This window comes from Scyliorhinus torazame, chromosome 12 (genome assembly GCF_047496885.1).
Source record: "Scyliorhinus torazame isolate Kashiwa2021f chromosome 12, sScyTor2.1, whole genome shotgun sequence".
Classification (NCBI taxonomy): domain Eukaryota; kingdom Metazoa; phylum Chordata; class Chondrichthyes; order Carcharhiniformes; family Scyliorhinidae; genus Scyliorhinus; species Scyliorhinus torazame.
In genome coordinates, this window is record NC_092718.1 from 29527468 (window position 1) to 29542530 (window position 15063).

At 53.3% G+C, this 15063-nt stretch overlaps 1 protein-coding gene across 1 annotated transcript in view; it reads left to right on the forward strand.

Annotated features, from left to right (window-relative positions):
• The window catches only part of LOC140387317 (uncharacterized), a 36148-nt gene extending 21085 nt beyond the window's left edge, over positions 1-15063 (forward strand). Inside the window, exon 6 of the mRNA XM_072470245.1 lies at positions 14663-15063. Within this exon, the coding sequence (XP_072326346.1) occupies positions 14663-14960 (298 nt within the window). The 3' untranslated portion in view covers positions 14961-15063. The remainder of the gene's footprint in view (positions 1-14662) is intronic.

A 15063-nucleotide genomic window follows, 5' to 3' on the forward strand; every position in this document is an offset into this window, starting at 1 on the left:
GCACCGCGTAGAGTCCCAGCACCACTCAAAGACCGCCTCAAGCAGCAGCTGCAGGATCACCAGAACCAAGGAGTGCTTTCCCGGGTCACGGAGCCTACGCCATGGGTCAGCTCCACGGTGTGCTTTAAAAGGCCCTCTGGCGAACTCAGGATCTGCATCGACCCGAAAGACCTGAACAACAACATCATGAGGGAACACTACCCCATACCCAAACGGGAGGAGATCACGAGCGAAATGGCCCGGGCTAAAATTTTTACATAGCTTAATGCCTCAAAGGGTTTTTGGCAGATTCAGCTGGATCAGTCCACCAGGAAGCTGTGCACCTTCAACACTCCCTTTGGCAGATACTGCTACAACAGAATGCCATTTGGCATCATCTCGGCATCCGAGGTCTTTCATAGAATCATGGAACAGATGATGGAGGGCATCGAAGGGGTACGAGTCTATGTTAACGACGTCATCATCTGGTCCACCACACCACAGGAGCACATCAGTCGTCTCCAGCGTGTCTTTGCTCGGATACGAGAACACGGCCTGCGCCTCAACTGAGCCAAGTGTTCTTTTGGCCAAACTGAGCTAAAGTTTCTGGGGGACCACATATCCCGGTCAGGAGTGCGTCCGGATGCAGACAAGGTGAGCGCCATTACAGCCATGCCGCAGCCGGCAGACAAGAAGGCAGTGCTACGCTTTCTCGGGATGGTCAACTTCCTGGGGAAGTTCATTCCCAACCTTGCCTCCCACACAACTGCTCTTCGCCACCTAGTGAAGAAGACCACGGAGTTCCAGTGGCTGCCCGCACACCAGAAGGAATGGGAGGAGCTCAAGATTAAGCTCACCACAGCCCCGGTATTGGCGTTCTTCGACACCTCTCGAGATACGAAGATCTCAACTGATGCCAGCCAGTCCGGCATTGGGGCGGTACTCCTGCAACGGGACGACACTGCATCATGGGCCCCGGTCGCCTATGCCTCGCGGGCCATGACCCCCACAGAACAGCGCTATGCGCAGATCGAGAAGGAGTGCCTGGGTTTGTTAACCGGCATAGATAAGTTCCACGACTACGTGTATGGTCTCCCTCAGTTCACCGTGGAAACCGACCATCGCCCCCTGGTCAGCATCATACAAAAGGACCTGAATGAGATGACCCCTCGCCTCCAGCGCATTCTGCTCAAGCTCCGGAGGTACGACTTTAAAACTGGTCTACACCCCGGGAAAGGATCTCATCATCGCGGATGCCCTGTCCAGAGCAGTGAACACACCGCCCGATTCGGAGGGGTTCGTATGTCAGGTCGAAGCGCAGGTGGCCTTCACATCGGCCAATCTGCCAGCTAATGATGCAAGTCTGGCCCATATTCGCCGGGAGACTGCGGCTGACCCCCTTCTACAACGTGTGATGCGCCACATGATGGAAGGGTGGCTCAAAGGACAGTGCCCACAATTCTACAATGTCCGGGGCGACTTGGCCGTCATTGACGGTGTCCTCCTAAAGTTACATCGGATTGTGATTCCACACAGCATGCACAGGCTGGTCCTCGAACAATTGCACGAAGGCCATCTCGGGGTTGAGAAGTGCAGGCGGAGGGCCCGAGAAGCTGTATACTGGCTGGGCATCAGCGACGACATTGCCAACATGGTGCTCAACTGCCCCACCTGCCAAAGGTTTCAGTCGGCGCAACCCCCTGAGACGCTTCAGCCCCATGATTTGGTAACGTCCCGCTGGGCGAAGGTGGGTGTGGACCTTTTTCATGCGCTCGGCAGGGACTACGTCATCATTATAGATTACTTTTTGAATTATCCAGAGGTCATACGCCTGCACGACTTGACATCATCAGCTGTCATCAGGGCATGCAAAGAAACCTTCGCTCGCCATGGCATTCCGCTTACCGTCATGTCGAACAATGGGCCCTGTTTTGCAAGCCAAGAATGGTCTTCTGTTGCCGCTTCATATGGCTTCACACACGTGACGTCCAGCCCTCTGCATCCCAGTCAAATGGCAAGGCGGAAAAGGGCGTCCATATCGTCAAGCGGCAAGGCTGCTGATGCCAGATCGGATTTCTGCTTAGCCCTGCTGGCCTATCGCTCGGCCCCACTATCCACTGGCCTCTCACCAGCCCAGCTGTTGATGGGTCGCGCCCTCAGGACCACTGTGCCATCCATTCTTGTTCCTGCACCCGACCATGCTCCAGTACTGCAAAGGATGCGACAGCAGCGTGCTCAGCAGAAGGTGGCACATGACACTCGGGCAACTGATCTTCCTGCCTTGGCGCCTGGAGAAAACGTCCGCATCCACCTACCAGAGGGTGGCTGGTCGGCAACTGCCGAAGTTCTCCGACATGTGGCTCCCCGCTCGTTCCTGGTTCGCATGCCTGATGGCTCCATTCGCCGGCGTAATCGCCGGGCTCTTCGGCTGCTTCTGCGCTCGCTACGTGATCATACACTGGTGCCACGCCCTCCTGTTGTTCCTGATGTCGACTTCGTGGAGCTTCCTGCCACCATGCCTATTCCTCTGTCGCCTGTGGCCAGGCCCATTCCTCAGCCGGTGGATCCTGACCCACCCTTGAGGCGGTCAACCCAAATTCGTCGCCCACCTACTAGGCTGGACTTATGAGCATGTTTGAACATTGGACTCACTAAAGTGTTATGCCACAATGTTAATATGTTTCTCTTTTTGGCGTTACAGGAGTTTGTTTTCGATGTTTGATGATTACACTTGTTTTGTTTATGGTACAAGCTCGTTGCTCTGTTGCCCCCCCCATTATCAAGCTCCCTGCCTCCAGGTCCGGAATCTGGTCCAACATGCGCCGCATAAATCCGGCATTGTCCCAATTCGGGGCATATACATTCACTAATACCACCCCGTCCAATACGGTCCTACCATGTAACTGTTCTCTCCTCCCAGGACCAGTACTGTAAACCCTTACCACCATACGAAGCATCACCCCGCCGGGTTCATTTTTGACAAGGGGTGAATGTGGTAGTATGTATTGGGGGTCATGTGGGACTGGAAGCCCTAATGTCATTGGCTGACAGATCCCGGGTCCTGGTTGGCCGTTGACCTCATACTCCGCCCTGAAGGCGAAGTATAAGAAGCCGGTGCCTTCCCCCGCATGCCAGTTTACTATCGGGCTGCTGGGGAACAGACACGCTTAATAAAGCCTCATCGACTTCACTCTGTTTGTCTCACGGAGTCTTTGTGCGCCACAACCTGACACCTTCCTATGTATATAGTTTAGCCTCATGTACATGTTGTAGATATTGCACACACACATTCAGCTGCACTCAGTACACATCTATATTTATTACCACATAGGCACATATTCTTGTAAAAAAGGGGGATGTCATGATTATCAGATAAACATCATGGTGCAAACACACACACACACACACTGATGGACAGATCAACGGACCAATCAACACACACACAACATCACAGCCAATCACAAGCAAGAGCACACGCACTATAAAACGGGGAACACCACAGTTCCCGCTCATTCCAGCAGGAGACAGCTCAGGACACAGAGCTCACAGCAAGCCACTCAGACATACACCATGTGCTGAGTGCCTCGCTAAGATAGTGTTAGGGCTGGGTCCACAAGTTAAAGGGTAAAGAACGAACCGCAGTCATATGTTTACAGATGTTGTTATTGATAGTAATAAAACAGAGTTGTACCATCTGCCACCGTGTTGGTTCGTCTGTATAGCAGAACACCCAACACGACAGTGTTGAAGTTCCCCCCCCATTATCAAGCTCCCTGCCTCCAGGTCCGGAATCTGGTCCAACATGCGCCGCATAAATCCGGCATTGTCCCAATTCGGGGCATATACATTCACTAATACCACCCGCACCCCCTGCAGATTACCGCTCACCATCATGTACCTACCTCCATTGTCTGCCACGATGTTCAGCGCCTCAAACGACACCCGCTTCCCCACCAAAATCGCCACCCCTCGATCCGTTGCGTCCAACTCCGAGTGGAAAACCTGCCCTACCCACCCCTTTCTCAGCCTAACCTGATCTGCCACCCTCAAATGCATCTCCTGGAGCATAACCACATCTGCCTTCAGTCCCTTCAGGTACTCGAACGCACGGGCCCTCTTGACCGGCCCGTTCAGGCCTCTCATATTCCAAGTTATCAGCCGGATCAGGGGGCTTCCCCATTTCTAGGCCAGCCACATGTTCGCGCCTCCCGCACTCTCCATTCCCCCCAGCGGCAGACCCCCGCCCCAGCTAAGTCCCCCCCCGAGCTGCGTTGCTCCCCCCATAGCACTCCCGTAAGTCAGCTGACTCCTGCTGACCCCGGCCACTCCTGCCAGTCCATCAACCCCCCCAGTATGGTAGTCTCCCCCCCCCGCCCCACCCTCCTGTCCATCAGCGGGCGCTCCTCTCCAACACCGCCCTTCCCCCCCAGCCCTGCCCCCTTCCTTCCCTAGCGCTGGGAAAAGCCCGCGCTTTCCATCAGACCAGCCCCGCCCTCTCTGGCGCATCTCCCTTTTGCGGCCTAATCCCAGCTCCCTCACCTCGGGCCTCCCATCTCCCCTCCCCCCAACAGGGCCCCGTCCTTCCAACCACCGACGCCCACACTCTCTCAAAACCCCCCCCTCGAACCAATTCACCCGACCCCACCCAGCACTCAAGGAAACAATACAGACAGAACATTCCCCAACATCCCCCAAAGCACAGTAAACACAGTAGCCCCCCGCGACCTCCCCTCACAACCGACCCTCAGTCCGTGTCCAACTTTTCGGCCTGAATAAAGGTCCACGCCTCCTCCGGCGTCTCAAAGTAATGGTGCCGGTCCTTAAATGTGACCCACAGTCGCGCCGGCTGCAGCATCCTGAATTTCCTTTTGATGTAGAACCGCCTTGGCCCGATTGTACCCGGCCCTCTTCTTGGCCACCTCCGCGCTCCAGTCCTGGTTTATACGGACCTCTGCATTTTCCCACCTGCTGCACTGCTCCTTTTTTTGCCCATCTTAGGACACACTCCCTGTCCACCAAGCGGTGGAACCGCACCAATACCGCCCGCGGCAGCTCGTTAGACTTGGGCCTCCTCGCCAGGACTCGGTGGGCCCCGTCCAGCTCCAGGGGCATCGGGAAGGCACCCGCGCCCATCAACGTGTTCAGCATCGTGACCACATATGCTCCAGCATCCGACCCCTCCACTCCCTCCGGGAGACCCAGAATCCGCAGATTCTTCCTCCTCGACCGATTCTCCATGTCCTCGAACTTCTCCTGCCATTTCTTATGCAGCGCCTCGTGCGCCTCCACCTTCACCGCCAGGCCCAATATCTCGTCCTCATTCTCCGAGGCCTTCTGCCGCACCTCTCGGATCGCCGCCCCTTGGGTCTTCTGGGTCTCGACCAGCTTATCGATTGAAGTCTTCATCGGCTCCAGCAGCTCTGCTTTCAATTCCGTGAAGCAGCGCTTGAGAAACTCCTGCTGCTCTTGCGCCCACTGCGCCCACGCTGCCTGGTCTCCACCCGCCGCCATCTTGGCTTTCCTCCCTCGCACTTTTCGCTGCACCAGAATTACTTTTTTCACCGCTCCACTCCTGGTCCAATCCTTACAGTGCCGGGGAAATCATACTGTCACCTTCCCACACTGGGAACCGTCGAACAAATGCCGCTGGGGCCCCTCAAAAGAGCCCAAAAGTCTTTTTCTGGCGGGAGCTGCCGAACGTACGACTTAGCTCAGCATAGCCGCAACCGGAAGTGGAACACTTTATTCAATGGCCAGAATTATCCAGCCCCCTCCCCATGGAGGGTTTTCCCACAGTGGAGGCAGCTTGACATTGGTCGGATCGTCCAGTCCCGGCGGATTCAATGGCAATTTGCATCACTCGCCCGTCCCACCGCCGGGGAAATCGACGGCAGGGGTTGACCGGAAGATCCCACTGGCGGGATAGACTAGAAAATCCCATCAAATATTACAAGGTTCAATCAGACCAGTTCCCCAGTGAATTGTCCTGTTTATTTAATTAGCGAGAATAGAAAATGCACGAAACCAAAAGAATGAATGCTAAAATTGTAGTTGGGAAGAAAAGATTTGTTGAGAGTAATGTCTAATTGAGGGCTGTTAGTTGGCGTGCTCACAGTATGAAAATATTTCTTTAATATGTAAGAGGGGCTGGTTTAGCACACTGGGCTAAATCGCTGCCGAGTAAGGCAGAGTAAGGCAGCAGTGCAGGCTCAATTCCCGTACCAGCCTCCCCGAACAGGTGCCGGAATGTGGCGACTAGGGGCTTTTCACAGTAACTTCATTTGAAGCCTACTTGTGACACTAAGCGATTTTCATTTAACTTCGTATTACAGGGCCATGTAGCAGGATGGAGCCTGGAAAATTCTGCTCTGCCCAACTCTTGATTGGAGTTGCGCTGAGTGACATTTTTCTACGTTTGAACTATTACATAAAAGGCAAGTCTTCGTTGCTGGCAAATGGGAATAATGGAGGTGGTTCCAAGAATTGGCCTCAACCTCAGCTACAACCTGTGGTTGTATTGATATAGTGCATCAAGTGTAAGAAAAAGTCTCCAGGAGACTTCCGGCTGTGGCTATGCGGAGCTAAGCTGCACGATTCGGCAGCTCCCGCTACTACGGACTTTCGGGCTCATTGGAGGAGCCCCAACAGAATCTTTTCTGACGACAACCCGTGGGGAAGGGAAGAGAGAGGTCCCCCTCCAACTTTTATGGACCGGACCAGAAGTGCAACGGCCAAAAAAGCGGCATTGGAGCAGCGGGAGAAGCGAGGGAAAAAACTCAAAATGGCGGCGGCCAGGGACAAAGCGGAGTGCGGGCCGGAGCTGCAGGAATTCATCAAGCGCTGCTTCGAGGAGCTGCGCAAGGAGATGCTGGCGCCTATGCTGGCGGTAATTGAAGGACGAGGGATAAACCAGAAGGCCCACGAGGTGAAGATCCAGGAGGTACAGAAAAGAGTTAGTGAGAATGAGGACGCGCTCTTGGGCCTGGCGGTGAGAGTGGAGCAGAACGAGGCGCTACACAAGAAGTGGGCGGGAAGACTCGAACACCTGGAGAACAGGTCGAGGAGAAAGAATCTGCGGATCCTGGGTCTCCAAGAAAGAGTGGAGGGGGCCGATGCCGCGGCATACGCGGGGACGATGATCGGGGCGATGATGGGCACGGAGGCCCCTTCGAGGTCGCTGGAGCTGGACGGGGCACACCGGGTGCTGGCGAGGAAGCCCAAGGCAAATGAGCCGCCAAGGGCGATGGTGGTGAGATTTCACCGGTTCACGGACAGAGGGAGGGTCCTGAAATGGGCCAAGAAGGAGCGGAGCAGCAAGTGGGACAATGCAGAGATCCGAATATGCCCGGACTGGAGCACGGAGGTTGCAAAGCGGAGAGCGGGTTTCAACCGGGCCAAAGCGGTGCTGCACCAGAAAGGAGTGAAATTTGGAATGCTGCAGCCAGCGCGACTGTGGGTCACATACAAGGGCCAACACTACTACTTTGAAACGCCTGAAGAGGCGTGGACCTTTATACAAACTGAAAAGTTGGACTCCAACTGAGGGTTTGTGAGGGTGGGGGGAATGTTTGAGGGTTGATGTGTAATGGTTGTTGTATATAGTGGGGCAATCACGCGCAGGAAATGTTATATGGGCTGGGGGAGAGAGACAAGGCCGCGACAGGAGCTGCGCCAGAGGGGGCGGGGCAGGCTTTGGAAAGCGCGGGGTTTTTCCCGCGCGCGGGAAGAAAGGCGGGAAGGGGAACGAAGGAACGCATATTGATTGGGAGACTCCCACACGGGGGGGTCAAAGGGACGGCGGGGGAAGCCGGGGTTAGGGTTGGGGGGGGGGGTGAGAGCCCCTCCAATCCGGCCCTCCAATCCGGCTGATAACATGGAACGTGAGAGGCCTGAATGGGCCGGTGAAGAGGGCTCAGGTGTTCACGCACTTGAAGGGACTGAAAGCAGACGTGTCTATGCTCCAAGAGACACACCTGAAGGTGGCGGACCAGGTCAGGTTAAGAAGGGGATGGGTAGGACAGGTATTTCACTCGGGACTGGACGCGAAGAATAGAGGGGTTGCAATTTTGGTGGGAAAGCGGGTGTCATTTGAGGCCAAGACTATCGTAGTGGATAATGGAGGTAGATACATGATGGTGAGCGGTAGGCTGCAGATGTGGGTGGTGTTGGTAAATGTATACGCCCCGAACTGGGATGATGCTGGATTCATGAAGCGCATGTTGGGGCGCATTCCGGACCTGGAGGTAGGAGGACTGATAATGGGAGGGGACTTCAATACAGTGCTGGACCCAGCACTGGACCGCTCCAGATCAAGGACTGGAAAGAGGCCGGCGGCGGCCAAGGTGCTCAGGGGGTTTATGGATCACATGGGGAGAGTGGACCCATGGAGGTTTGCAAGACCGCAGGCCAGGGAATTTTCTTTCTTCTCCCATGTGCATAAAGCCTACTCCCGGATAGATTTTTTTGTTCTGGGCAGGGCGCTCATCCCGAGGGTGGAGGGGACGGAGTATTGGGCCATAGCCGTTTCGGACCACGCCCCGCACTGGGTGGAAATGGGGCTGGGAGAGGAGAGGGACCAACGCCCGCTGTGGCGGCTGGATGTGGGACTGCTGGCCGATGAGGGGGTGTGTGGGAAGGTGAGGGGGTGTATTGAAAGGTACTTGGAGGCCAACGACAACGGGGAGGTGCGAGTGGGGGTTGTATGGGAGGCGGTGATCAGGGGAGAGCTAATCTCCATCAGGGCTCATAGGGAGAAGACAGAGGGCATGGAAAGGGAAAGGTTAGTGGGGGAGATTTTGAGAGTGGGCAGGAGATACGCAGAGGCCCGGAGGAAAGATTACTTGGGGAAAGGCGACGGCTCCGGACGGAGTTTGACCTATTGACCACAGGGAAGGCGGAGGCACGGTGGAGGAGGGCGCAGGGGGTGACATACGAGTATGGGGAGGGGCTAGTCGGATGCTGGCACACCAGCTCTGTAAGAGGACGGCAGCGAGGGAAATAGGGGGAATCAAAGATGGAAGGGGGGCCACGGTTCGGAGTGTGACGAAAATAAACGAGGTATTCAAGGCCTTTTATGAAGAGCTGTACAGATCCCAGCCACCAGCGGGGGAAGAGGGGATGAGACGATTCCTGGACCGGCTGGGATTCCCGAGGGTGGAGGAGCAAGAGGTGGCTGGTTTGGGGGCACCAGTTGGGTTGGAGGAGCTGAGCGGCGGTTTGGGGGGTATGCTGGCGGGGAAGGCCCCGGGGCCGGATGGGTTCCCGGTGGAGTTCTACAGAAAGTACGTAGACCTGTTGGCCCCGCTACTGGTGAGGACCTTTAACGAGGCAAGAGAGGAGGGGACCCTGCCTCCGACAATGTCGGAAGCGACAATTTCTTTGATCCTGGGGCAGGACAAGGACCCACTGCAATGTGGATCGTACAGGCCGATCTCGCTCCTCAATGTGGACGCTGGGTTGTTGGCAGAAGTGCTGGCCACGAGGATCGAGGACTGTGTCCCGGGGGTGATCCATGAGGACCAGACGGGATTCGTAAAGGGCAGGCAATTAAACACTAATGTGCGGCGGCTCTTAAACGTGATAATGATGCCATCGGAGGAGGGAGAGGCGGAGATAGTGGCAGCTATGGACACGGAGAAGGCCTTTGACCGAGTAGAGTGGGAGTACCTCTGGGAGGTGCTGCGTAGGTTTGGGTTCGGGGGAGGGTTTATCAGCTGGGTTAAGCTCCTTTACAGCGCCCCGGTGGCGAGCGTAGTGACGAACCGGCGGAGGTCGGAGTACTTTCGGCTGTACCGAGGAACGAGGCAGGGGTGCCCCCGTCCCCCCTGTTGTTTGCATTGGCGATCGAACCCTTGGCCATGTCATTGAGGGGGTCCAATAAATGGAGGGGGGTGGTCCGAGGGGGAGAAGTGCGTCAGGTGTCGCTATATGCGGATGACCTGTTGCTGTACGTGGCGGATCCAATGGAGGGGATGGTGGAGGTCATGCAGACTCTAAGGGAGTTTGGGGAGTTTTTGGGCTATAAGCTCAATGTAGGGAAGAGTGAGCTCTTTGTATTACAGGCAGGGGACCAAGAAAGAGGGTTAGGGGACCTACCGCTGAGGAGGGCGGCGGGGAGTTTTCGGTATCTGGGGATCCAGATAGCCAGGAGTTGGGGGGCCCTACATAAACTGAATCTGACGAGGTTGGTGGACCAAATGGAGGAGGACGTCAAAAGATGGGACATGTTACCGCTCTCGCTGGTGGGTAGAGTGCAGTCGGTCAAAATGGTGGTCCTTCCGAGGTTTCTGTTTGTGTTTCAGTGCCTTCCCATCGTGATCACCATAGGCTTTTTTAAGAGAGTAGGTAGGAGTATTATGGGGTTTGTGTGGGCGAATAAGTCCCCGAGGGTAAGGAGAGGGTTCCTGGAACGCAGTAGGGACCGAGGAGGGTTGGCGCTGCCAAACCTAGGGAGCTACTATTGGGCAGCAAATGTGGCGATGATCCGCAAGTGGGTTATGGAGGGAGAGGGGGCGGTATGGAAGAGGATGGAGCTGGCGTCCTGTAAAGGAACGAGCCTGGGGGCGTTGGTGGCGGCACCGCTGCCGCTCTCGCCGACAAAGTATACCACGAGCCCGGTGGTGGCGGCAACGTTAAGGATCTGGGGCCAGTGGAGACGGCACCGGGGTGCAGTGGGAGCCTCGGTGTGGTCCCCGATCAGGGGTAACCACCGGTTTGTCCCGGGGAAGATGGACGGGGGTTTCCAGAGCTGGCATCGGGCGGGGATTGGAAGAATCGGACCTGTTCATTGACGGGACATTTGCGAGCCTACGGGCACTGGAGGAGAAGTTTGAGTTACCCCCGGGAAATGCTTTTAGATATATGCAGTTGAGGGCTTTTGTGAGGCGACAGGTGAGGGAATTCCCGTTGCTCCCGGCACAAGAAATTCAAGACAGGGTGATCTCGGGTGTATGGGTCGGGGAGGGCAAGGTGTCGGCAATACACCAGTAGATGAAAGAAGAGGGGGAAGCGCTAGTAGAAGAGTTGAAGGGTAAATGGGAGGAGGAGCTGGAGGAGGAGATCGAGGAAGGTCTGTGGGCTGACGCCCTAGGTAGGGTTAATTCCTCCTCCTCGTGTGCCAGGCTCAGCCTGATACAATTTAAGGTGGTTCACAGAGCGCACTTGATGGGGGCGAGGTTGAGTAGGTTCTTTGGGGTAGAGGACAGATGTGGAAGGTGCTCAGGGAGCCCGGCGAACCATGTCCATATGTTTTGGTCATGCCCGGCACTGGAGGGGTTCTGGAGAGGAGTTGTGGGAGCAATATCTCAGGTGGTGAAAGTCCGGGTCAAGCCAAGCTGGGGGCTAGCAATATTTGGAGTAGTGGACGAACCGGGATGCAGGAGGGGAAAGAGGCCGGAATTCTGGCCTTTGCGTCCCTAGTAGCCCGGTGAAGGATCTTGCTAATGTGGAAGGAGGCGAAGCCCCCTAGCGTGGAGGCCTGGATAGACGACATGGCTGGGTTCATAAAGCTGGAGAGGATTAAGTTTGCCTTGAGAGGGTCTGCGCAGGGGTTTTACAGGCGGTGGCAACCGTTCATAGACAATCTCGCAGAGCGTTAGAGGAAGGTCGGTCAGCAGCAGCAGCAACCCTGGGGGAGGGGACACGTCTTGGGAGGGGGGGGAATGGGGGATTGCTTAGGGGGGATGGATGAGCAAGAGATAACATGAAGGGTGGGGGAAACTGGCACGTGCGGGAGAGAGCCAGTGTATAAAGCTATGTAAATATACCACTTTGCCATGTATATATCTTGCTCAGTGCGATTTCTTGTTATTTTGTTACCGGTGGGGGGGGGGGGGGATTATTGTTTGTAAGGGGAAAAAATTGTGTTGTTAAAAAACATTAATAAATATTTTTTTTTTTTTAAAAGAAAAAGTCTCCAGAAAATTCGCAGGAGAATTTTAAAACAAAATGTGACACCAAACAACACAAGGGGACGTTAGGGCAGACGGCGAAAAGATTTGTCAAAACGTTAGGTTTTAAAGAGCCCATTAAAAAAGAAAAGTGAAATGGAGAGCGTTGGAGAGGGACTTCCAGGGCTTGGTACCGAGGCAGTGAAGGTGTAGAGGCCAATGGTGGACAAACAAATTTTCCCGGCACCCACTTTTGCCAACTGGCCGACCTTCGTGACCGACCCTGGCAGGCCTTCACAACCCATGTCATGTTCGCTTCCCTTTAATGCGAAAGGGGAGCCTGCTTGATCATCACAATCTCAGTCCAATCAGGTTCACAGGAGGAGAGGGCGATGCGCGTATCAGGTGCAAAATTCATTTATTACCTTTGTACCGTCTTCACCTTTATGAGAATAGAATATCTAACCTCCACATGTATGTCATCGTGAAGGGCAATAGCAAAAAAATACTTGTTTTACTCAACACTGGGTACTCCTGGGAGATGCTACTCCAGAATGCTGACAGTCTCATGGACTTTTGGCGTATTTTTAATGTGCTGTCGCAGGTCAGGTACTGCAGCATAGTCTTTTCATTCGGAGTCGGCTGTAAGTTAATAACTGGCTCTGGGGTCACAACCGCAGTGGGAATTTTCCACCCACTACTTCTCTTTCAAAATCTGAAACTTTTCCTCTCATTTGCTGGTGCTTCCTTGCATATGACACACATGGGCTTTGCATTGGCACAATTAACAAAACCATGCTTTGTTCCAGATTTTAAGTTTCTTCAGCGGCCCTAGAGAGCTAACACTAGCATTAAGCATTAAGTCCTGCCATGGACTCTCCTGAGCAGCTCTCTCCAACTGATTCAGATATGAGATCCTGGCCAGTGGGTACACTGCCGATTTGTGTCTCTGGCCCTTTGTTTCTTGTAACAAAATGATCCTTCTTCACAGTCCTCTTGCCTTACTCGCTACCAGCTAGAAAATGGAATAAGCTTGCCTCCGTGGTTTTGTGCCAAACGCATGTACGAACATGGCGCTTGACGTCAAGTGTATGTGCAGGGTGCGTGACCAGCTCACTGCTGCTGCCTATGGTTTGAAGACTGCAAACAGTCTCTTTTCGTTCTCATTTATCACAATTTAAATGCTGGTAGCAGCCGTTGGATGCTTCTCCCGTGATCGGTACCACCAATGGAATGCAGCGACCGATCGCTCCGCGACCCTCCTGACATCTGCCCACGACCCACCCGCGGGTCATGACCCACACTTTGAAAAACCATGAGCTAGAGGATAAAATTAGAGCAGCGCAGTATAAAAAATTAATTTAAAAATTGGAACAAAAGTGGCTATAATTTTTAACTATGAGTAATAGGCTTTAAATTGATCTTTAATTGAACAAAGTCTCTGTTTGAATGGGCTCAATTAATTGGAAATAAGTAGTTTATGTGGAAAAGAGAACCAGGAAATGACAATTAAAAACCTAACAGGAATTGAGGATGAAAGGAATGATTAACGAATAAAGTGGATGTAGAATCAATTGTGGCAGATGGATATGAATGAGGGAGAGCATTTGGATTATTTTAGTCAGAATGTAAAAATCTTTCACCTTCTCCTCATAGCCTGTGAAGAACCTTTGGATGGAAGAGCTGTTCAGGTGCTGTTCAGGTGCTCTTCACTCTGTGTGAGGAGCTTCTTGTTGACATCTGTCCAAAATGGTCCTTTCACCAGTTTCATCTATACCCATTTGATCGAATATTCTGACATAATGGTGCTCCAGATTAACCTTACCTTTATCATTAACCATCTGGTATATCTTTCTCCGATTCATGCACAGTCACCTCTTATTGAGGGTAAAGAACCCCAACATCTTGAAACTTCTTGTACCCCAACCCTTTCATGTTAGGGATAAGCATTGTGCAACAGAATACTGTAGAGATGTTTGAATCGCTTGCTAATACATAGAGACATGAAGACTGTTCACAATAGGCCTAGCTACCGACTCCATCCCCCTCCCAGTCTCAGGTTAAGCCAGTCTGTTCACAACTTTGTGTCAGATTTAATTCACGAGATGTGTTTGCGACCTTGTCGTTGTGCTATGACCACCTATTTCTAAGTCCTTAACATCTCCCAACTTCAGCCCTGTCTCAGTTGAACTGCTGCTGAAATCCTCATTCATGTCTTTGTCACCTCTAGACTTGACTATTCCAACGCAATTCTGGTTGGTCTCCCACATTCCAGCTGCATAAACTCTTGTCGCCCATGTGTTAACTCACAGCAGACCGCTCCCCTATCACCCCCGTGTTCGCTGACCTATTGGCATCTGGTGAAGCAACATCTTGATTTTAAAATTCCCATGTTTTTAAATCTCTCCATGCCCTCACCCCTCCCTCCATACCCTCACCCCTCCCTATCATTGGTAGCCATACCTTCAGTTGCCTTGGCCCCAAGCTCTGGAATTCCCCCCCCCATCCCCCTCCCCCCCATCCCCCCCCCCCCCCCCCCCCCCCCCCCCCCCTCCACACCTCCATCTCGCTACCTCAAGTTTCTCCTTAAAACCCACCTCTGACCAGGTCTTTGGTTATCTGATCTAATCTCTCCTCCTGTGCCTCAGTGTCATACTTTGTGCTCTAATGCTCCTGTGACAAACCTTGGGATGTTTCATTTATATTGTTCTTGTTGAAGAACATAATCTTCTTCAGTCCTTTTCTCCGTACCTGGCCAAAATTCACCAGTCCTTCTTATCCCCATGATATTGCAGGAAGAAAAAGATTAAGGCGCTGAGTGAACTGGAGAACAGGAATGCAACAGCGAGCAAGCCAGTGGAGAAGAAGGTGGAACAGCCTGCAGATAAAATTGGCAACTCTGCCGATGAAATTGACAGCTCTGCAGAGACTGACCAGATGTTGCAGGCCAACAAACAAGCCTACATTTCCATGGACCAGGCGCCATACAGGTCATCCCCCAAAATCTCACCCAGACCTGGGGAAATTGTGATCGAGTGGAAGGATGGAAATATAAGTTCCCTTTTCATGGACGCAAAGGAAGACGATGTGTAGAAGCCTAAGTTACAGGACGGAGCTGGCGATAGATATTTTATTTTTAAGATTAAAATAATTAATTTTTGTAAAAATACTTTCAGCAAATAAAAGGAGAAATGGA